The following is a 24,247-nucleotide window of genomic DNA, read 5'->3' as shown; positions in this document are numbered from 1 at the left end:
CCCTAATCTGCTTTGCTGTATAATTTTATGATGTTTGGAATATGAAATATGGCACAGGTTCAACTATTTTTTTAATTCTATCAAGACAATATTCATATTTGAGTGCACCAGGGTTATTATACAGTAGTTTTGATTTTTAATTTAGTTTTTAATTCTTTATTATTTTTTTTTTTAATTTGCTCTTTCAATTTAGTTTTGTTATCATTAGTGTTTACTTTATGACTGTAGTGGCTCAGCAGTTAAGGCTTTGGGTTACTGACCAGAAGGTCAGGGGTTCAAGCCACTGTTGTGCCCTTGAGCAAGGCCCTTGACCCTATCTGCTCCAGGGGCCCCATATCATGGTTGACCCTGCGCTCGGACCCCAGCTTAGTTGGAATATGCAAAAAAAAAAAATAAAATAAAATAAAAAAAGAATTTCACTGTATATATGCAAAAATGTATAATGTGTGACAAAATAAAGGCTTCTTAAATGTATTTTTAGTATTTTAAGGCTGCTACATTTTAAATGAGTTGTTAAGTGACATCATTAAAATATACTTAACTGTGTTACATTTCTCAGGGTTTACTTGCACTTGTTTATCTTTCACTGATTATGCTTAAGCCGACAATGTGTGTGGGCATGTAAATGGCTTAAACAGCTTTCCTTTATTGAGTTAAGGTAATAAATGATTAACCCTCTACAATGCGAGTAAATCATTCACAGAGCACGGATGTAGTAAGAAAGCTCTCATGAATGTGCGCTTAACTGAAACACTTCTTTGACGCTCGCTGAACTGCCAGTATTCTTAAAGAGACAGTACCATTTTAGCACGTGTTCTACAGGTCAATATAAATACTTGTATGTTTAATTGAAATTGCATATATTAAATTATTTGTAAATATTTACAAGTAATGTAATGTAGGTCTATGCAATATGCCTATGCATTTTCAAGGGAACAAATTTATTGATGGAATACATGGATTTGTACATTTTTAAAAAGCTGAAATGTGACAAAAATGATGAAAAACTAATGATAAAATAAAATGTGTAAAATTTATATTTTTTTAAATGTGCCAAGTTGGAAGGTCCCCTGTATAATTAACAGCATTACCTGGGGGAGAATTTCTTTCACATGTAAGCAATATGAAAATTATAAATAAAATATGCCCACATAAATCGAATCGAAATTGAATCAAATCAGGAAATCTGTATCAATGCCTAGCCCTAGTTAGAAGCAGAGAATAATCTGATGATTTAAAATGTCATGTAAACAGTTTTCTTGCATTGTCTGGTTTTTTCAATAAATAGATTTTTGGTAGTTATCAGGGTATTGATGTACATGTGAAAGCAGTCAACATGTTGTAATGCCGTTTTGATATTTCAAATTATATATGTGGCAGCGGGGGCGTGGTCAAGCATCTCTCCGGAGAGAGAGAAAGCAGTAAGGGTGCATACACCTGAGCTAAATTATGTCTAACACCTGTCTCTAATTTCAGTGAGCACGGGGAGAGCGGCATAAATAGACACACCGCAAATAGAAGAGGGAGAGAGAGCCTGGGCACGACAGACCCGAACCAGAAGCAAAGATTTTTTATTGCAAATAATGAGAGTTTATTTTGTGAAGCGGTGTGTGATAGTGGATTAACTTAGTGCATAACGTGAGACTGTAAATTGTGCTACAAACAGAGAAAATAAATCCTTACCTAAACAAGGAAAGCTGCTTCTCACCTCCTCCTTTACACTGGTGCCGAAACCCGGGATTGAAGTTTGGGTCGAAGATGGATGGAAGTCGTCCCATAGAGTCCTCCCAGTTGGCGGAGATCCTCCAAGCCCTCGCCAGCCTACATCAGAGCCACCAACAGACACTGCTTGAGCTCCGACAAGATCAAGACCACCGGTTTGTCGAGCTCCTGCATGCTCAAGCCGAGGACCGGCAGGCGATCCGGAGCCTCCTCAGCCAGGAGGCGTCCTCAGCCGCGACCCCGGACACTCCCACGCCGTTACCCCGCCAGCATTACAGAAAATGGGGGTGGCGGACGACCCTGAGGCCTTCCTGGATTTGTTTGAGCGGACCACCGAGATCTGGGGCTGGCTGCTCGGCCAATGGGCGGCCCGACTGATCCCACTATTGTCCGGGGAAGCCCAGCTCGCGGCTCAACAACTGCCAGCGACGAGCCTCCTGGCCTACGGAGATTTAAAAAGAGCCATCTTGCAACGGGTTGGTCGCACTCCGGAGGAAAGTCGTCAACTTTTCCGGAGCTTGAAGTTGGAGAGCTCCGGCTGCCCGTTTGCCTTCGCCCAGCGGCTCCGTGACGCCTGCCGAAGATGGCTGCTAGCGGGGGACCGCGACATCGATGGAGTTATCGACCAGGTGGTACTGGAACAATTCACAGATCGACTGCCAAAAGGGACGGCGGAATGGGTCCAGTGCCACCGCCCGGCGTCGTTGGAGGAAGCTGTCCGACTTGAGGAGGACCACATGGCGGCGATCCCGAGGGCAGAAGAGCCCTCCTACATCTTCTCTCCTCCCTCTGTTTCTTCCCCCTCCCCTCTCTCCTCTCGTTCTGCTCTCTCTCCAGGTCCCGTTCCTGCCCCACGCAGACGAGGAGGACTTCAGCCCCTGAGACCAGTTCCCCGGGTGTGGGAGGAGACACCTTTTCCTACTCCAATGCCCCGCCACTCTCCCCCTCAGGGGGGGGGGGCGCCCGCCGATGCAAGTGCGGGCATAGCGCCTGGGCCAGCCTGCAGGAGGTGCGGAGACCCGAGCCACTTCTGAGATCAGTGCCCTCTGATGGAGCTGGGGACGGTGGTGCGGGTCTCTGACCTCCCACAGACTGCCCCCGACTGGGCCGGAGCGTACCGGATACTGGTAAGTGTCAAGGGGGGTACTCACCAAGCGTTGGTGGACACCGGTTGTAATTAAACCACTATCCACCAATGGTGGATCAACCCGAGGCATTGGTCACAACTAAAACGGTGAAGGTGAAATGTGTACATGGGGATATTCACAAGTATCCGGTGGTGACCCTGACGATTAAATTCCGGGGGAAAAAGCATAGAGTGGAGGCCGCGGTTAGTTCCCGCCTGATTTTGGGGGACTGATTGGCCTGATTTTAGAGTTTTATTAAAGGGAATTTGTGCGGATGGGTCCTGTACGAAAATAGGGAGATGTGTGATGTGCGATGCTCTGGCAGGGGAGGCGGAGCCGGGGCCGTCCTCGACAGCTCCACGTCATAATGACGAGAGAGGGGGAGAGGCTGCAGCCCCTCCCCTTCTCAGGGAATTCCCTAACGGAGATTTCCCTTTGGAGCAGTCGCGAGACAAAACCCTCAAACACGCCTTTGACCAAGTGAGAGTCATCGATGGTCAACGATTCCAGCCTGACATCGCCCTTTCATACCCCTATTTTGCAATAATAAATGAGCGGTTGTATAGAGTGACACAGGACACTCGGACCAAAGAGGATACAACCCAACTTTTGATTCCAAGGAGCCGTCGAGAAATGGTATTCCAGGCGGCTCATTATAATCCCATGGCGGGTCACTTAGGAGAAAGGAAGACACTGAACCGTCTAATAGCCCATTTCTATTGGCCGGGCATTGGCGGCGATGTCCGCAGGTGGTGTGCGGCATGCCGCGAATGCCAGCTGGTTAACCCACCGGCCACCCCAAAAGCGCCATTGCGCCCTCTCCCTCTGATCAAGGTCCCCTTTGAGAGAATTGGAATGGACCTCGTCGGACCATTAGAACGGTCAGCACGCGGACATCGCTTTGTATTGGTCCTAGTGGACTATGCAACGCGATATCCGGAAGCAGTGCCTCTTCGCAACATCTCAGCACGCAGTGTTGCGGAGGCACTCTTCAAAATAATCTCCCGGGTGGGGATTCCGAAAGAAATCCTCACTGATCAGGGCACAACGTTTATGTCACGGACACTACGCAAACTGTACGAGTTGTTAAATATTAAATCGATTCGCACCAGCGTGTACCATCCTCAAACGGATGGCCTGGTGGAACTATTTAATAAAATCCTCAGAAACATGATTCGTAAGTTCGTGCGCGATGATGCTAGAAATTGGGATAAATGGCTCGACCCCCTGTTATTTGCAGTACGAGAGGTCCCGCAAGCCTCCACTGGCTTCTCCCCATTCGAGCTGCTGTATGGGCGATGCCCACGCGGTGTGCTTGATGTATTGCGAGAGGCCTGGGAGGAGGGACCTTCAAACAGTAAAAATGAAATTCAGTACGTTCTTGATCTTCGAGCAAAACTCCACACTTTGGGGCAGCTAACACAGGAGAATTTGCTCCAAGCTCAAGAACGACAGCGCCGACTGTATGACAGGGGAACTCAGCTAAGGGAATTTGCTCCGGGAGATAAAGTGCTTGTATTGCTTCCCACATTGAGCTCTAAATTACTCGCCAAGTGGCAAGGACCCTTTGAGGTCACACGACGAGTGGGAGATCTCGATTATGAGGTTAAATGAACCGATAGAGGGGGCACACATCAAATATACCACCTCAATCTCCTGAAATTGTGGAGGGAGGCGGTTCCCGTGACGCTGGCTACGGTAGTTCCCGAGAAGGCGGAGCTCGGACCGGAGGTGAGTTCAAAACATACACCGTTCACCCCGGTCATTTGCGGAGACCACCTCTCACCGAGTCAACTCACGGAGGTTGCTAAGTTGCAACAGGAGTTTGCGGATGTGTTCTCCCCTCTACCGGGGCATACAAACCTCATCTATCACCACATCGAGACCGAGCCGGGGGTCATGGTACGTAGCCGCCCCTATCGATTACCCGAACACAAGAAGAAAATCGTTTGGGAAGAATTGGATGCGATGCTCAATATGGGGGTAATAGAAGAATCCCACAGCGGTCTGTACGATTCTGTGTGGATTATAGGAAAGTCAACGCGGTGTCTAAATTTAATGCGTATCCAATGCCTCGCATTGATGAGTTGCTCGATTGGTTGGGCACTGCTCGATTTTACTCGACATTTGGATTTGACGAAGGGTTATTGGCAGATCCCCTTGACACCAATTTCCCGTGAGAAAACCGCCTTCTCCACACCGTTTGGATTACACCAATTTGTGACACTTCCGTTGGGTTTGTTTGGGGCCCCGGCTACGTTTCAGCGTCTCATGGACCGAATCCTCAGACCGCATTCAGCCTACGCCGCTGCCTATTTAGATGATATCATCATTTACAGCAATGATTGGCAGCGGCACATGCAACATCTGAGGGCAGTTCTGAGATCGCTGCGCCGAGCGGAACTCACAGCGAACCCGAAGAAGTGCGCGATTGGGCGGGTGGAGGTACGGTATCTGGGGTTCCACTTGGGCCACGGGCAGGTGCGTCCCCAAATTGATAAGACAGCGGCGATTGTGACCTGCCTGAGACCCAAGACCAAAAAGGGGGTGAGACAGTTCCTGGGGCTGGCTGGCTATTATAGAAGGTTCGTGCCTAATTATTCGGACGTCACCAGCCCGCTGACTGATCTCACTAAAAAGGGAGCTCCAGATCCGGTCCAGTGGACGGAGCAGTGTCAGCGGGCATTCACACAAGTTAAAGCTGCACTTTGCGGGGGGCCACTTTTACATTCACCTGACTTCTCTCTCCCTTTTGTTTTACAGACAGATGCTTCAGACAGGGGGCTGGGGGCCGTACTCTCGCAGGTGGTGGTTTTTTATTACAAATAATGAGAGTTTATTTTCTGAAGCGGTGTGTGATAGTGGATTAACTTAGTGCATAACGTGAGACTGTAAATTGTGCTACAAACAGCGAAAATAAATCCTTACCTAAACAAGGAAAGCTGCTTCTCGCCTCCTCCTTTACAATATAATACTGTATATTATACTGTGTATCAAAAACTACAATAATTTGTGGCCATTGTTATTTTAGTTAGTATTGGAGTTATGAAAACATTTTTTGTATAGATTTTTATTATTATTATTATTATCTTAGTTACCGTTTTAATTTTCCATAATGATAAACACTGTGCCTCACTTTTTAAAGCTTCTTTACTTCATGACAAACAGATGTAATGCTTTCATTTTCCAATGCAACAACAAGATGCAACAAAAGCAGATGGAACCTATGAATAGACCACATACGCAGATCTGTCCTGCTGGAATGGTGTGACTCCATGCTTCAGTTACCCATACTCCCTCATGGGCTTCAATGGCTTTGGCCTGTTACCCATCAGCCCCCCTCACCACCTGTCGTCATAATGGAGAAAGTCCATGTCTTTCTAGCCCACTGATCTTGTTATATTAACGGAGGGCAAGGCCTTGGCCACAGAAAATGTCCTTGATGTTAAGTACTGTACATCACTTATTAGAAAGCTCCCATAAATAGAACAATATTCAGTGGCAATGGGACCCATTTGAGACCAGGCCATGTACTTTGGGACCATGATTGATGAAGCTGTCTTGGCATCTAGGATATGTCTTCCAATCAATTCTCTCTGCTCTGCCTAGCAGTAGTTTGATTGGCTCAGCTCACTGACTCAAGTCACATGACTGTATCTGAAAGCATTATGTGGTACATAAATATTCTCGGCCTGGCAGTGAGCATACTTAAGTGTCTAGATATTTCAAAGCTCATTGCCATCTTGTACAGAGGAAGTGCAATCATTAGGATGCTGGGTTGGATCTTCATCCAGAGCCCTTTCACACGAAATCTCATCTTCTCTCTTGCTGACTGTTAATCAGGACAATCCCATATGTTCTAACTGTCTGAGCAGGTGGCTATCTGTTGGAGGATAGGAATTCAACGTGACCGGTTACAGAATCTGTGCACACACTAACAAGTATGGTAAAGGGATAGTTCACCAAAAAAATAATGAAAATTCTGTCACCCTTATGTTGTTCCAAACACGTATGACTTTCTTTCTTCCATGAAAGACAAAAGAAGATGTGTTCCAGAAAAAATTACATCCTCAGTCACCATTTAATTCATAAAATGAAATAATGAAAGTGAATGGTGGCTGAGGCTAACATTCTGCCAACATTTCTCTTTGTGTTCCACAGAAGAAAGAAAGTCAAACGGGTTTGGATCAATATGAGAATGAGTAAATTATTACAATTTTAATTTTTATAGTTCTCTATCCCTTTAATGCTAAGTAAAGAATTTAGCTTAGTCACACTATAATAAAATTAATTTTATCGATGACTTTGAATTAGTTAGCTTGCTTAACGTTTCGTTAAGAAAATCACAGTCACCGTTCTCTCGATTGCCATCCATGACTGTTAGCGAGCCATTCTGAGATGATTAATATTATGATTAATTGACATTTACAGCCCTTTACTTTATTTTTATCTTGGGGAACATAACATGGACGGAGTCATACAATATAGTGACTTGTGGACATTAATCATAAATCCTTTAGCCAGAGGACCAAATTAGAAATGTGCAAGGGTGGTGCTAGCACTCTCGTTCATATTTCACTCTGCCTTTTTCCCTTTCTCTATTCCCTTTCCCATTATTATCCCTCCCTTTTTCTCTCAAATACCTTGAGAGCAATTTAGAACAATGTAATATCATTAAAACTGATGTAAATAACAGTGTGTGACATTAGTTTCCAAGTTTCATGCATAAAAATATAGCTGTCTCTAGTGTGTCAGGTGTTTAGAATCTAAAACATATTTAAACACAGGGACTAAAAACTAAATGTTTTTCATTTCGGTTTGTTCTGAGCAAAAACAGTATTTTTTCATTCCGGTTCAGAAGTTCCACAGCCTTCTTTCCAAATGGTAACCAGTTAGAACAAAATAAAAAAAGGTTAATAACTTTCTTTTAAAAATGACAGTACTCTGCGCTAAGGGGTGGGTGAAATACCAATTGCAGTGTTGCCAGATCTCACAAAAGAAACAAGCAACCTGGTCTGGAAAAACCATTCCAAAAAAAGCCACTTGCCTCACCAAAATAAGTGGAAATATTATTTTTTTTTTTTTTTTTTCTGTGTGGTGTATTTATCAGCATAGAAATCATAACAAGCATACAGTTAATTAACAGTTAAGTATAATTTTAATTACAGATCTTCTCTGGCCAAACCCGGCAGCATCAAATATGTATAAATGCATCATATCTAACTATAATTCAGTAAAGACTTGGAAACAACTGAAAAATTTTTTTTCCTTGTATCTGGATTAGCCGTGCATGTGCTGTATATGTAGTAATTATTCTTATTTTTTTAAAAGGTTTTCATTCACAGAATGCCTCATCATGATGGGCAGTTGGGCAAAGAAATGTTTGATGCAGCAGTTTCCTTCAGGATCAAAGCACATGTTTCATTTTTTCAGGCAACATGAAGTGGTGTAGTTTCCAGTAATGTACTGTGGTCTTTAGCTTCATGAAAAAATTATCAGAATGAAATTAACCGGTTATAACCAGTTACCAGCATTTAAAATAACATTTTCACTCCAGAACAATTGAAAATATCTTTGTTCTCGTTTTCGGTTAAGTTCTGTAAAAAGTTTAGTTCGTTTTTGGTTTTTGTTCCTTTAATCGTTATTAGTCCCTGCGTAAACATGAAGTGCCACAGACTCACGGCACTGGTTGAGGCAGTGTTGCTGTGTCGGACTGTTCGCAGTGCTCAAACAAACAATAATTATTGTTTCCAAACAGGTTTTCCGAACCCTCTCTACCCCTCTGCCATTGGTTGGATAAACAGATAGTCCCGCCCCACTCCGTTGGTTGAGCTAGTGTTGCTATGTAGGCTGGTTGCGATTTTCGAACACACATAGCAATGTTTTAATATCACCACCTTGTTTACGGGGGAATTTTCGGGGGAATTTTTGGGGGAATAATTTACCCATGGCTAACTTAGTTTACTCTGCATATTAAGCTGGGATATGAGCAAGAATTTTAACATTAAAAAAATGACACAATGAAAAAAAAAAATGCACTATGACACTTCTCTTTTTCGCCTTCAGATGAAGGAAGACTTGAGGCATCAGTACAAACCCCCAATCCTTCCCAGGATCCAACTGGAGCCCCAAACACCACAGTCTCTTCTTCACTGCTGGAAGAGGAATATTTTGATTCGCAGTTACACTCCTTACCAGCAGGGGCAGAGAGCACAAGGGAAGAGCCTGTGTTTGCCTCAGTACAAACCCTGAAGGTTGCAGAGAAACTGCCTGAGGAGTTGGTGCATTCTCTGTCCTCCCCACCCAGCAACAGTGACAATCGCACCAATCAAAAGTCTCCTGGGGAGCTGGCTGTCAGAGTGCCAAAGCCAGTGTCCCCGGCACATAAAAGTGGTGTCTTGACCACTAGCTCAGGTACCACTAGGCTATATTGTGTGGAATAAATGTTGTGTACACATGCCTTGAAAAAAAACAAGAAGTGATATATTTGAAGGGATGGCTTTTTCTTTTTAGGGACTTTGCTGGCTTGATTTTGTCGTGATCCCTTCCTCACCATTTCTTCATCATCATCGTCATCGTCATTTTCAAGGTCATTTTCATGTATGTTGCTACCATCTTAATTGTGTTGGTCTTTATTAAATTATTCTTTTAAAGTCAACATGAAACAGCATTCACAATCATTTTTACTTATGTTATGTGATGTATTTCTATGTGAAACAGGAAATCATCAGGATTGATTAAATCACTAAATGTTAGAATGTGATATTATTTAGCATTATTTATCCTACCTACGTGGCCTTATGCTGTCTCCGATCTCCAAACATAAAGGCATTCCATTGCCTAAAGCTTTAAAGATGACATATAAGGAAACATAACTGCAACGACCAAATTGCAGAAGCTAAATGATTCTATGAAGTTTTAGCAGTTTCCGATTATCAAAAAAAGAGTATAATGCACCTTATTTTACACACTTGAATGGAATGAAGCATTAGTGACATCAGCCGAAAAGGAAAGTTATGTCAGAGATGGAGCACAATGTAGAAAGTACTACTTCTTTGAGGCTTGTGTCTCTACAGAACAAAAATGGGCATTTTCCAATCAGTGGGCGTTTTCAAACCGGGCTGGGCGTTTTTCAACCGTTTTACACGATTTGCCTACTACATTGAGATTCCCTACTTTCAATGGATAGTTGAAAAATGCCCCTCTAGGTTTGATAAGAGCCACAGATTGAGAAACACCCATTATTGTTCTGCAGAGACCTATGGTATACTTCACTTTTTCAAGTAGGAAGTTTGAAATTCTGACTTTCCAAACTGAATGGAACACAGCATTATTGATGTCAGCCAAAAAGGAAAGTTGTTTCAGAGGTGGAACATGTTATTACTGTGACGAGGAGGAGGGTGTGGCCGGGCCGTGATGGTGCATGGCCGGCACTGAATCAGCTGATCAGCGGGAGAGCGAGATAAAGGGGAGCCGGAGGCGCCAGTTGAGGGAGAGAGACACACGCGGCTGCATTGCATGTGTGTCTGTGTTTGTTTATGTTTGTTTTAAGTTAAGTTTGACAAGACTGTGTTTACTGTTCAGCCGGTTCCCGCCGCCTCCTTGCCTGACCTTGAATTGTTACAATTACATTTTGAGTTATTACATACATACATCTTTTCCAAGTAGAATTTCCGAGTTGAATGGAATGTAGCATTAGTGATGTCAGCCGAAAAGGAATATTGTTTCAGAGGTGGAGCAAATAATTACATTTTGATGAAATATTATGAAGACAAACATTTTATTTTCTTGGAATGATGTGCACTTATGAATTGTGTTTGATATGACTAGGAACATTAAGCATTAAGAATGTAAATAGGGTCAGTTTTGATTTCATGTTGACTTTAAGCCATGCCTCCGAATAATCCCAGAGGGCCACTATCTCCCTTTCCCACATGTCCTATATCTCATTCTTCACCATCAGCAAGCATTCATGTGTGGCTACAATCTCACTGTGATCTCTTTGCATTATCTCACTCCCTGCTTATGTGGTGGCCTTACTCAAATCTTCTCTACTTTCAGACGAAACAATCAGTGAATTCCCCAGGAACCCTGATCTGCCCACGGCCCCAGGTTCCTCTTTCATGACTCTGGTAGACACGGACGCCTCCATCACTGACAATTTGACAAGTCCAGTCTCCATTTCCACTTTCCCGTTTATTGCCACCTCCCCTGAAAGGCCTGAAAACGCTTCATCCGTCACTTCGACACACAACAACTCCCACAACATGACCAGCGACAGTCTCCAACTTACCACAGTGACCACCACAACTGTCACGCCCTTAACTCTGACATCCATGACTGTGACTCTGCCTACTATAGCCGCTGTGGCAAAAGAGGTAGAGACCACGCTGGTGCCCACAACAGTTGCCGAAACCACCACAACCAAGACAGAACTGCCAACGACAATGACTATGACCACCACAACCACAATGACAACAACTACCACCACCACAAAAGTAGCATCAACAACCACAATAACACCAACAACCACTTTAGCGACCACCACAACATCAGCCCCTCTTCAAACCACCGCTGTATCTACCTCTGGAAGCACCACGACTGAACTGAGCACCCCACCCACTGATAGTACTTTGTCCTGCAATGTGACCGAACGGTTATGGCTGAAAACAGGTAAGGCCTCTGTTTATTCAGTGGGTTGGTTTACAGGCTGTAGTTTGCAAAATATTCTCTGATAGCTGGACAGCATTGAATCACATTCACAGTTTTACACAGGTTATGTAAAGCCCAAAGTGTACTTCGGTTTTTACATGAACGCTTAGCATGTGCATACAGTTGAATGCTAGCCTTTCAAAGTAAACTTCACTTGACTGTGCATACATACACAGAAAGTTGGCACATACACACTACGATTTCTTTTCAGGAATTTAGACCCATAAAGATGTCTTTATGTTCCCTCAGACTCGAGTTATACTATTGCAGGTATCTCCTGACCTCCTCACATATTGGCTCTTGACGTGCACATCCACTGTTGTTGTTTCAACCTTTGTCTCATGTTGATTAGCGGCGATTACGATTGCATCTTAATGACAGCAACATCTTAACGGTGAGTGTTGCCACCTTGTCGACCCACTAATTAATGCAAATAATTCCAGGCGCATGCTCATTCTGCGCATTCAGAGTACACGCGGTTAGAAAAACCGCGTCCTGTACGTCTACGCCTAACGTCCGCATCTGACCGAAGTATACTTGGGGCTTAAGGCTTTAAGGTCATGTAAAATGGTGTTCCTTTTTTGAAGAAAGGTCACAAATGGTTTAAGCCTACATTTTTGCCCGTTTCCCAGATTTTGCATTGCAAGTAAACACAGTTATTGTCTTTCTGGCAGCTTATTCGGCGAGCACATGTCTTGTGTGTTTTGACATCAAAGAGTGGAGAAAACCTTTCCTACAGTCTCTTTTATTTGCATGTACAATAAAGCCATTTTTGAACATTTAATGTATGCTTAGCTGATCTGAATAGAGCAGAATGACAAAACCAAGGTACTAATGCATATATCTTGGGCTTGAAGTTGCAGAAGGCTTTACTAAGCAAATTGCAGTCATTTCCTCTTGCTCTCTGGAATCCTGCAATGACATCATATGCTCTGCAGTGAAACCAACATACAGTATGCGCACTATAAACAGGCATGTTTGCAGGCACAGCCTTCTCCCATTGGATCTGGACTGCTTTGAGAAGCTTGAAAATCATGATTTTCACAAATGTGTTTTATCGTTCTTTCAACAGTATTGTCCATGCAGATGCGACGGAATCGACTAGAGGCTGGAATGAGACAGAACCTGTCAAAAGGTTTCACCCAGGCCCTGCAGAGAGCGTTCAATGACAGCAGCATCCGTGTTCAGGTTTGTTTCTTTGTGTAATGAACCAAAATTTTTTCACATGCATGTTAATGACAACACCTCGGCTCTATTTGGAATAGCATACTACCTTATTGCTTACAGCATTCAGTGCAGTATACACTGTATTCTGCCTATGATTAAAAAAAATTAAAAATAGTAAGTGAAGATGTATGCATTGTTCCACAATAAATATTTCAAACAGTGGTATGCTACATTCTCATCACATGTCTTCACTATGTTTATCACATGACATCATCACATTGCATGTTTAATTTGATGAGTGCGTGGCATCAAATTAACCGTTTAATCTTGGCACTAAAAACGTTTATTTTGTATTTTCAATCTAATTTTGTGTAAAAATGTTTGGCAGGTCAAACCAAACACATTATTTTGTGGGATAGAGTATTCTGCTCATTTTGGCAGTAGGTAATCCATATGCATACCAAAAAATGTGTATACTTTGCACACAGTATACATACAATATGCTGCATCAATAGTAATGGCAGTATGGTATTTGGAACATAGCCCTTGTCTTTCTCTTCCACTTTAAGTACAACCACTAAAATGAAGAGTGGAAAATAATCAGAAGAAATAAGACTAGTTTGTTGCCATTGGAAACACAGTAAAATATGTCTTCAATCACAGAGAACACAGTTTTTGCTTGTTTAGCCTGTCTACTTAAATACTGTAACCTCTTTTGTAGCAAAGAGATGCTTTGAACACTGTCCTCAGGGAATAGAGATCTCATCATAAATGCATCAGGGGAATTGTAGTTTTACAAAGGACAATATAGTGGGTGGTTGAGTGGGAAGAGTTTCCTGTATATGTTTAGTATGCAGCTTATTGGTAAGATTGTGCAGAATATTTTCCTCTATTAAGCATTTAAGAATGGTTTGTGTTATGAAACACTCGGTTTGAAGCCCAGGGAGCATTTGCTGGCCAGTCCATCAGAAAAGCTTGTCCATAAATAGCACTGCACTGGTGCCCGGAGTCTCATATACTGCAAATAAGGAATCAATTTCAGGGTAACAACAGCAGAGCCAATGCATGGAGGGGAGCTCTCTCGACTGTGAAGATAAAAGAATGATAAAAGGGCTATTTAATTGTGATTTACACTGGTAAAAGGTTATTATTATCATTTGAAGAGAATCATCTGTGTCAATTATATATTATACTGAAGGTCATAAACAAAGCTTTATTGGCATGATTGGCATTGATTGCCACATTGCCAAAGCATATGCAGTACTTACAGTATCGAAATTGTCCATGCGGTTCTCACGGTCATGGAAATATCAGGGAATTAAAATGTAACATTTTAAAATTTTGATTTCCAGCACTGGAAAAGTCATGGAAATTATGAAATAATTTATAAATAATGACATTATAAATGTATGTGGTGAATATTAATATTTTTAGTTGTATCTAATGAATTGTGCGTATTGCACAGAAATTGCTCTTTGTAAGTGTAAAAAAAAAAAAAAGCCTAAAGAGCTTAAAATAGTGTACTATTTAAAAAAAATAAAATTAATTTTACAATCACAAAACACTGGACATATCATGGAAAAGGCATGAAAATTCACTGGCCAAAGAATTTGGGAATCCTTGTACAGAAAATAAATAGGGTGAGGTAATTAAAGAAATATAAGAAATTAAATGGGGAATAAAAGAATGGGATAAGGTTAAAATAAAATAAAATAAATTCTGGGGATGAATCTACATAAAAAATATGGTATATGCTACATTTTGTCACTTGTCCGAGTTATTAGTCAGCCTTTAGACTTACCACAACATTAAAACCACCTGCCTAATATTGTGTAGGTCCCCCTCGTGCCACCAAAACAGAGCCAACCTGCATCACAGAACAGCATTCTGAGATGATATTCTTCCACCACAATTATACAGAGCGGTTATCTGAGTTACTGTAGACTTTGTCAGTTCGAAGCAGTCTGGTAATTCTCTGTTGACCTCTCTCATCAACAAGGCGTTTCCATCAGCAGAACTGCCGTTCACTGGATGTTTTTGTATTTGGCACTATTCGGAGTAAATTCTAGAGACTGTTGTGTGTGAAAATCCCAGGAGTTCAGCAGTTACAGAAATACTCAAACCAGCCCACCAACAATCATGCCACGCTCTAAATCACTGAGATCAATTTTTTTCCCCATTCTGACGGTTGATGTGAACGTGTTTTAATGGAAAATGTTTGTTAAAATGATGGTAAAAAATAGTAATAGGGCATTCCCAGAATTCCCTGCATGACCCATTACATTTAATTATATTTTATGGGAATAGTTATGTTTCTTCTTATTTTTAATATCAGTTATGTACTTTGGGGTGTTCTGTGTTATATTTGATGTAATTTAGTTAATATTTATTGCATAATTTTAATTTCACATGTGTTACCTTGATGGTGTTTAGTGTTTGTGTGAGTGACACTGAGCACTGTCTCTACATGTTTATTGGTCATTGCTCCTGGAAGGGCCACTATTGAGGAACTTCATGTCATCATGTGCCCTTCTGTATTTACTACGGTGATTAACAATACATTATAAAGTGAAAAGCAGATTTTTTTGTAAAGTTGTTTACATTTTTACTGTATTTTTAAATATTTTATTTTTTATAAAACAACTGGACTTTTTTTTTTACAGTGTGGTTATGTGGAAGCAAAGGGAGGGAGTAGAGAAAGATACATAGAGAGAGAGAGAGAGATTGACAACCAGCTTGTCTCAATATGATGAAATTTATTAGTGTGGGATTTGTATTAAAGTGCACCTCAAGCGCTTAACAAAAATCAAAGTCTGTAAGAGTATTTGTGCAAATATAGCAATTTGAAATCAGCACAGGAATCAGTAATAAAACGAACACTTCATTCGAATTCAGAGAGGCATATAAAAAAGCCCACAAAGTATATAGACCTGTTTACACCATTACTGAGTGTACTTTAGTTAAACCCAACATTTTGCTTAGAAGAAAGTGTGTAACAGTCACGGTTTCTGTTTGCTTATGTAAATACTTAGTACATCGCTATTGATGGTGAGTGTAACTCGGAGGTTGCATTTTCGCTCTAAAATTTAACTTTTTACTCCACTGGAAATTTGAGATGATAAACAATATTTTAACACTGTGACTGGGCTATATCAATCTGATTGCCAATAATAATTTTTCAGTGGGACCCTTTCGCCGCACTTTTAAAACCATTAAGCTATATTCTAAATGCAAAATGCACCACACTTTGTGAAATGTCCACATTTATTATAACAATTATTCGTATGAAAAACAGATACATTTCTGTCGAATTACTTACAAGCAGCATCCCCCATCAGACATTTTTACATAATTTCAAACATGTTCACATTTCCCTGTACCACTATGAACCTCCAAAATTCGGGTTCTGGCCCCATGGGAACCAGGAAGTAATCACGTTCACATATTCAATGGTGAGCACAATTCAAAGATTGATTTTTGCTCTAAAATTACAATTTTACTCCACTGACAATTAGGTTTAGGGTTTGGGTTAGGTGGTAGAGTTAATAAAATGTGCATTTCTGTTGACTGTATTACATCATTTACAGCTAAAAATAGTTCCCTATCTGTCACTCACTCGACGTTGTGTCGATGTAGTGACACAAGGGGCCACTCCTGGGAGCCCCAGACACCTTCGCCTTTTTGAAAAAAGGCCAATGAGAATTGGTGAGTAGAATTTGCATGCCACTCCCCCGGACATATGGGTATAAAAGGAGCTGGTATGCAACCACTCATTCAGATTTTCTCTTCGGAGCCGAGCGGTTGTATTCAGTGCATTGAATTCAATTCTCCAATGACGCACCTCAAAACTGCTGGATTTATGGCACATTTCAGCGGCTTCTCCCCCTCTGCACCCATTGTAGCGGATGCGCTGTCACGTCAGGTACCCTCAGGGGAGAGTGGAGACTCCACCCTCAGGTGGTCCAGCTGATTTGGAGTCAGTTCGGTCGAGCACAGGTAGACCTGTTTGCTTCCCGGGAATCCTCCCACTGCCCGCTTTGGTACGCCCTGACCGAGGCACTCCTCGGTATAGATGCACTGGCCCACAGCTGGTCCCCTGGACTATGCAAATATGTGTTTCCACCTGTGAACCTACTTGCACAGACACTGTGCAAGGTCAGGGAGGACGAGGAGCAGGTCGTCCTAGTAGCAACCTACTGGCCCACCCAGATGTGGTTCTCGGATCTCACGCTCCTCGTGAAGAATTCCCCTGAGGAAGGACCTTCTTTCTCAGGGACAGGGCACCATCTGGCACCCACGACCAGACCTCTGGAATCTCCACGTCTGGCCCCTGGACGGGACGTGGAAAACCTAAGTGGCCTACCACCCGCGGTGGTAGACATGATCACTCAGGCTAGGGCTCCCTCTACGAGGCGCCTCTATGCCTTGAAGTGACGTCTGTTCGCTAAGTGGTGTTCTTCCCGACGCGAAGACCCCCAGAGATGCGCAGTCAGATTGGTGCTTTCCTTCCTGCAGGAGAGGCTGGAGGGGCGGCTGTCCCCCTCCACCTTGAAAGTGTATGTAGCCACTATATCGACTCATCACGATGCAGTAGATGGTGAGTACTTGGGGAAGCACAACTTGATCATCAGGTTCCTGAGAGGTGCTAGGAGGTTAAATTCTTCCAGACCATGCCTCGTCCCCTCGTGGGACTTCTCTGTAGTCCTTTGGGGTCTACAGGGAGCTCCCTTTGAGCCCTTGGAGTCAGCTGAGCTTAAGGCACTCTCTTTGAAGACTGCCCTCCTGACTGCGCTCACTTCCATCAAAAGGGTAGGGGACCTACAGGCGTTCTCTGTCAGCGAATCGTGCCTGGATTTCAGTCTGGGTTACTCTCATGTGATCCTGAGACCCCGACCGGGCTATGTGCCCAAGGTTCCCACGACTCCTTTTAGGGATCAGGTGGTGAACCTGCAAGCGCTGCCCCAGGAGGAGGCAGACCCAGCCTTGGCATTGCTGTGTCCAGTGCATGCTTTACGCATCTATTTGGATTGCACGCAGAGCCTTAGAAGCTCAGAGCAGCTCTTTGTCTGCTTTGGTGGACAGCGGAAAGGAAGCGCTGTCTCCAAACAGAGGATCGCCCACTGGGTCATTGACACCATCGCGATGGCATATCAGGCTCAGGACGTGCCACCCCCTGTGGGGTTACGAGCCCACTCTACCAGGAGTGTGTCCCAGGGACCCTGGCCAGTGGCGCCTCTTTGGCAGACATCTGCAGAGCAGTGGGCTGGGCAACACCCAACACCTTTGCAAGGTTCTACAATCTCCGGGTTGAGCCGGTCTCGTCCCGTGTATTGGGACAGCTGGCCTGGTGCTCCACATGTGCTGGTTCCCCGAAGGCAACCCCATGTGATATCTTCCACAAAATCGTTTCCCTGTTGGCAAACTGCATCTTCCCGTTCGCCATGCTCTGTAGAAACTCCTCCCCCTTCGGGTAGGACCTACCTTGGGACCTCTCCACATGACATACTTCCAACAAGACCGGTAAGACCGGTCTTACCCCCCCTCTTTTTGGGTGTGGTCTCCGCAGTGTCTTTTCCTTGGGAGGGACACCCCCCGACACAGACACTTATGGCTCCCACTCAGTTAACAAATTCCACTCTTTTGGGGAGAAAAGTGAGGGAAAGAGGCCTCGGCTGGGCTAGCTTGTCCCTATAATTGCCGAGCGAAATGAGGTTGTAATCAGACAAGGTTTTTTAAGGTGAATTTTAGATGGAGGTTTTGTACATCCCTAACCTAAAACTTTACCCTAAATCTAACTAATAGTGTCCGAAAAGATAAATGAGAGTTTAACAAAATAGACATCCTTACCTTTAACCAACACTGAACCCTAAACGATAGTATTTTTAAAATGCAAATTCGGAAGGAAATAGAAAACACACATTAACTGAAGCAACCACATCATTTTGTGTCACTTCTATGCAACTTTCACATTTGTGCATCTTTGGCTGGATTTGAACCATGGCTGTCAAGCCTAAAGTCCAATGCTCTTTCAGGTGAGCTACTAAGTAAGCTAATGATATAGGAATAAATGTGTATATGTAGGTGGGTCGGTATACAAGTGTTAAAACATTTCGTTTTTCAAATCATGTGTTAAAGTGTTTTGATATCAGTAATGGAGCAAAAAATATATATATATATTTTTTTATAAAATCAAAATCAGCAATTGTACTAGTGATTTGTGTGACAATGATTAAACCACACAGTTGTCATAGCGCCTCTAATGTTCATATTACCAGGAAACTGCAGCGAAACATAGAAAGCGGCACGTACAAGTCAGTTTGCAAAAATGTATATAGAGTAACGTTCATTCTATGAGACCAGGTTGGTATGGTTCCTATTTTTACGTCAACTATTTGTTTCACCCCCAACTGAACTTAACCTCACGTTTGATAAATGGCTTTCCTTCAGAGGACTGATAACACTGTTCCTCTGAGAACTCATATTTTGATTAGGATTTATAGTTTGTTTGTGTTTTTAAAATTCATTACATTCATTTCACTTTACATGTCCTACAACTGTGATCTCTCTAGTTGGAAAGAGATATCTGCGCCCCTTCAAATGTGACCCTGGGGTATTATGTCATGAGAGGGAAGACCATTATTGTAGCTTCTGTTGTGATGGACACCATAACGTCCTATGGGTTTGAAAAGCTATTGGATGACATCAGAGTGTATGTGCCTGCCATATTGGCCGTCCCCTGTCCAGTGGCCCATTGGCTACCCAGCCTCGGCATCCACCTGCAACTCAAAACAGGTGAATTTTTCCATCTAATTGTTGGTATAGATTGGGAAGTTGGTCTAATATCTGTCTGGAAATGTTACTCATTTGATCATTTTTAATATGCAAAATGGGGATCCTTAGGAAAGTGTGTTTATATAATCCTGCCAGTCACAAACCTTAGAGTATATAAATGTTGCATTCTATATATTGAGTATATTACCTCACTTCTTACAATCTCCCTATTTTCTTTTCATATTTACATTGATACATTGGGGCTCAAAAGTCCATATTGAAAGTCTGCGTTTCAAAATTGAATTTAAACCTGCAAAAGAACCCAGAAAGTTTTAGACTTTTTTAAACGGAATGTTTTTTTAAAACGTAAAACAATGAAGCATAATGATGTAAAAAGAATAAGAAATATTGAAGATTCTGCACTGTCACTAATCAAAGAAGCTAATTTGTGCCATTGACCATGTTAACTCCTTTGTAACAAAGGTCAAGTTTTCGTCTTTCCACCTAATCACACAAGATGCTCTTTGTAACTTTCTCAAATCGTGCAGGATAACATGGATCATCAGGTTGTGCACAAACCTGTGGAGTCCATTGCCAGCTCGAGTGCATGCATGATATCATTAAAGCATACCATATTTGGGCCATTCCAAATAATAAAGTTAATGTAAAATTTTTCATTCTCAACTTTTCGCTCAAATGGGAATATAATTTGTATTGTAAAAACGGTATTGAATTAGTAAAATTCTAAACAGATTAATTCTCTCAAGTTGAGCTTGTATCTACTTTTATGCTATTGCCTTTGTATAACAGACAGCAAGTTAAATCTGATTACCATTTTTCACATAACGTTAACATGTCAACTTAGCCAGTCTTAATCAATTAAGTACTAAAACACTTTGTTTGTTTAATTGCATCTTACTCTGCTAGAACATGATGTGTGAAATCTGTTTTTGATTAACAGTTGTCTTTGTTCCTACATAGTTCTTAGGTTTGTCGGGCCAACAGATGACATCAAGTCTTGTGGTTTCATCCAAATGATGGAGCAACGGTTGGAAAATGTGTTTACTGAGGCACTGGAAAAAATTGAGGACTCTTATGGGGCTCTTTCAGTTGAGGTAGTTTTTTCAATTGTTTTGTCAAAGTTTGATAAATTACTTACCTTCAGAGGACTGAAAACACATCCCTTTGAGAACTTGTTTTTTTTATTTTTTTATTTGGATTTATCATTTGTTTGTGTTTTTGGACAGATCCTGAACACATATCAAACAGGAAATTCTTTGGCAGTGACTCTGGTGTATATAGTGTGGAATGGTAGCACTCCTTTGAACGGTACAGTGTCCAGTGGTCTGCTTAACCAGTTAACTGCCGAGCTGGTGGGCTACTTTCTATTCTTCCCCCCTCTGATCATTGCAGAGCGTAAGTTCCAGCTTGTGTTTACTGCTTGATGTTGAATTTACTTGCTAGCTCATGTTAGTTCATGTTTAATTCTGTTTGAATCCTTGAGTTTATGTTTGCCTTGAGGCTTAGACCTTCAGGCCTTTGGAAAGTCAAAATGTCTAGCAATGTGTCAAGCTATTCTCCATCTAAAGCTATTTTAAACAGCACTTTGCAAATTCTTTTGTAATTATTATGCATACAGTATTCAGATCATATTAATTGAGGTACTGAGGTAACTGACATAGTGACTGATGTATTTCGTCATGAAATTTAGAGACCCTCACCTCGAAATCCAATCACAAGTGGTCACTGGAGACGCATTTAAGTGACCAGGTGTAAACAGCGATGTGTATATATATAAAACATAATAAAAAAACAAAAAATACCTTTAAAAACAGCATCATGTATTTACCTATTTCAGCCTATTCAAGGACCTATTCAAAAGCTACAGAATAAAAATACATGGCATAAGGAAACATGTTACATGTTACAAGGAAACTAGTTTACATGATGTTTCAGAATGCCACATTCTGCAAAAACCCTGGAATAAACCATTTTCTTAAGTGCATGTTAATGTGGTCACTGTTATTGAATCTAATTACTTTTGAGTCAAACTTAATTACTTAGAAGTACATTACTTGGGTTTTTCACATTTATAAAGTAGTTTCATTTATATACAGTTGTAGAATTTAAAATATAAAAAGTGATTTGGTCACGGTGAATGTCAGGGAGTGCAGAGAAGGATTTGATCTGGAGGCGGGGTCTGTCGATCGCACTCGTTCCTGTGGCTCAGAATCGCTTGTGTGTAGGTTGCATCACTGTATTACTAATATTGTACTAACCTTGTTTTTTGGAAGAAACCATAGTTTTAATGCATTTAACCATGGTGTTAGTACAGTAATATGATGGTAATATCGTAACCATGGTTACTTTTGTGGTTACAGTAAATTTACAACAAAATACCATGGTAAAACCCTGGTTACTGTAGTAAAACCAAGGTTATTTTTTTTTAGTTAAGGTTATGGTTAGGTTTAGGGGTAGGGGTTAATGTAGTGTGTCTGTGGGACTCTAAATAAACACAATAACACACTGCAGTGATGCCCATACTGTATGTTAGTATTTAAATATGGGTGCAAATAGTAACTGACACTATTTGCACTAGGGTGCAATTAGTATCTGACACTATTTGTACTGTGGTGTAAATAGCATATACCATTATTTGCACTAGGGAGCAAATAGCATCTGATGTATTTTTTCACAAAAGTACTGAAAGAATCGTTTATGTACTCAGAACCAGAATCATTAAATATGCCTACTTATACATTCAACTTCACTACTTTCACCTTTTACCTTAGGTCTTGATGTTGATTAAAAAATGTTATGTGTCAATCATTCAGCTCTTGTTGACTTATTTTATTTATTTTATAAAAAATAGCCAAAAAAGTCCATCATTTCTGTCTTCTAGTAAACATCCTCTCTATCTTCACCATTCTTTTTTCACAGCTCTAGAGTACCACAATCTCAACACTTCAGTAGCAACCAGAGATTACTGGGTAATCACAGGTAATTACTTTAACAGTTCAGCTGCTAAACAGCACCTAGACAGATATTTACCAGCATGTGCAATGTGATTTGTTTTCCCTTCTTTTAAACACAAAGAGCCTTTTTCCTTGAGGAGAAATATTGATGTATTTTTTAGCTGCCCCCATTAACTTATTTGGAAAGATCACATTAGATTAGAACATTGAGGAAAAAAAAGCTATTTCTAGCTTATATTCTAGAGTTCTTGCACTTAATGTTCTCTCCATTGCCTTAGCTAGTGCACCCCCCTCCCTTTCCTTACTTTTTTCCATTCTCCCCATTTTATCACTGTCAGGAGTAAGAATCCTCTACAGCAAAGTCAATTCTGCAGTAATTGCAGTTTTAGATTTTAAGCATGAGAAAGGTAAGTTATCTTTGTCACCTTGCTCATCTTTCTCTCTTGCTCTCTCTGTCTCCAGTAATTCAGGACGTTGACAGCTCTTCTCTTGAGGGGAGTTATCAGAGCTTTGCTAGTCTAATGGAGCAGCGGCTGGTTGAGCTCTTTCTGGTCGCCAGTCGTCACGGTCTTCGCTTCAGGAGAGCCACAACTGTAAACGAATACACTGTCCAGGTATGTGATTTGGGAACTCTCATCTCCAAAATAATTCTTTAACAATTAGTTCTAAAATTTGCTAGATCTATCCATCTATTCACCCGTTTATCCACATATATGTTTGCCTATCAAAGCCTATTTAGTATTCAACAACTTGGCAAGGATGTTGCTACACATTTCTCCATAAAGATGCTAGTCAATCATAACAGAAGTCATTTATATTTAGTCTTAAATGCACAGTGGAAGAAACACTGTGTCTCTATAATTAGTGCTGGAATCTTGGAAAAACATCAAACATAGTCTTTTGGGAGTAGACATGGAAAATGGAATTGTAGAGACATTCTTGATGGAAAATTTTATTCACTGACTTCTTCATACAGATGGTCAGTATACGGCGACTGCCTGGGCCCAAGAACCCAGCTGAAATGACCTACTATGTACAGATAGATGGTTCTCCTATTACTGGCACCTCTGCGGCTAAAACCCTCAATATGGTGGACTCTCAAACCATGGCTCTCACTCTGGGCTACTTTGTCCAAATTCAGGCAGAAGGTATGTATACATTTAATTTAATTTGATAAATGTTGAACCCAGTTTCTTTTAGGATACACTTTGTCCTGTACCATTGTTCAATGGACATAAATTATACCTCAAATCATATGGTTTATTGAGGAGAGGTGTGTTATTACTTTTACAATTATTCTGTCTTACAATTTACTCATAGCAGATAATAAAATAGGCCTAAAGAGTGACCCAAGCCATATCTAGGGACAAGAATATCTTATAGACTTGGGACAGTAAGCAATCACCTAGCAACCACCCAACACATAATAGAAATGCACGTAGTAACCACTCAGAACACCCTAACAACCATATAGCAACACTCTGACAACCACCCACAACACCTTAAAGAGATAGTTCACTCCAAAATGATCATTCTCTCATCATTTACTCACCCTCATGCCATTCCAGATGTGCTTGACTTTCTTTCTTCTGCAGAACACAAACTAAGTTTTTTAGAAGAATATTTCAGCTCTGTAGGTCCAGACAATGCAAGTGAATGGTGGCCAGAACTCAGAAGGTCCAATATGCAGATCCAGTCAGCATAAACATAATCCATCATACTCCAGTGGTTAAATCAATGTCTTCTGAAGTGATCCAGTTGGTTTTATGTGAG

General features: G+C 41.5%; 1 protein-coding gene across 5 annotated transcripts in view; it reads left to right on the top strand.

The window, feature by feature from the left end:
- LOC127437584 (UPF0606 protein KIAA1549L-like) overlaps window positions 1–24,247 on the top strand; it is a 76,976-nt gene that overhangs the window by 28,303 nt on the left and 24,426 nt on the right. For all 5 annotated transcript variants that reach the window (XM_051692603.1, XM_051692605.1, XM_051692604.1 and 2 more), the window contains exons 2-10: window positions 8,916–9,263; window positions 10,911–11,522; window positions 12,634–12,749; window positions 19,298–19,520; window positions 20,481–20,614; window positions 20,747–20,915; window positions 22,440–22,499; window positions 22,937–23,088; window positions 23,451–23,622. In XM_051692603.1, the coding sequence (XP_051548563.1) occupies window positions 8,916–9,263; window positions 10,911–11,522; window positions 12,634–12,749; window positions 19,298–19,520; window positions 20,481–20,614; window positions 20,747–20,915; window positions 22,440–22,499; window positions 22,937–23,088; window positions 23,451–23,622 (1,986 nt within the window). The remainder of the gene's footprint in view (window positions 1–8,915; window positions 9,264–10,910; window positions 11,523–12,633; window positions 12,750–19,297; window positions 19,521–20,480; window positions 20,615–20,746; window positions 20,916–22,439; window positions 22,500–22,936; window positions 23,089–23,450; window positions 23,623–24,247) is intronic.

The sequence above is a fragment of the Myxocyprinus asiaticus genome, chromosome 48 (assembly GCF_019703515.2).
Source record: "Myxocyprinus asiaticus isolate MX2 ecotype Aquarium Trade chromosome 48, UBuf_Myxa_2, whole genome shotgun sequence".
NCBI classification, from domain to species: domain Eukaryota; kingdom Metazoa; phylum Chordata; class Actinopteri; order Cypriniformes; family Catostomidae; genus Myxocyprinus; species Myxocyprinus asiaticus.
Note: the sequence above shows the minus strand (reverse complement) of the source record. Positions and strands in the feature narration are given on the sequence as shown.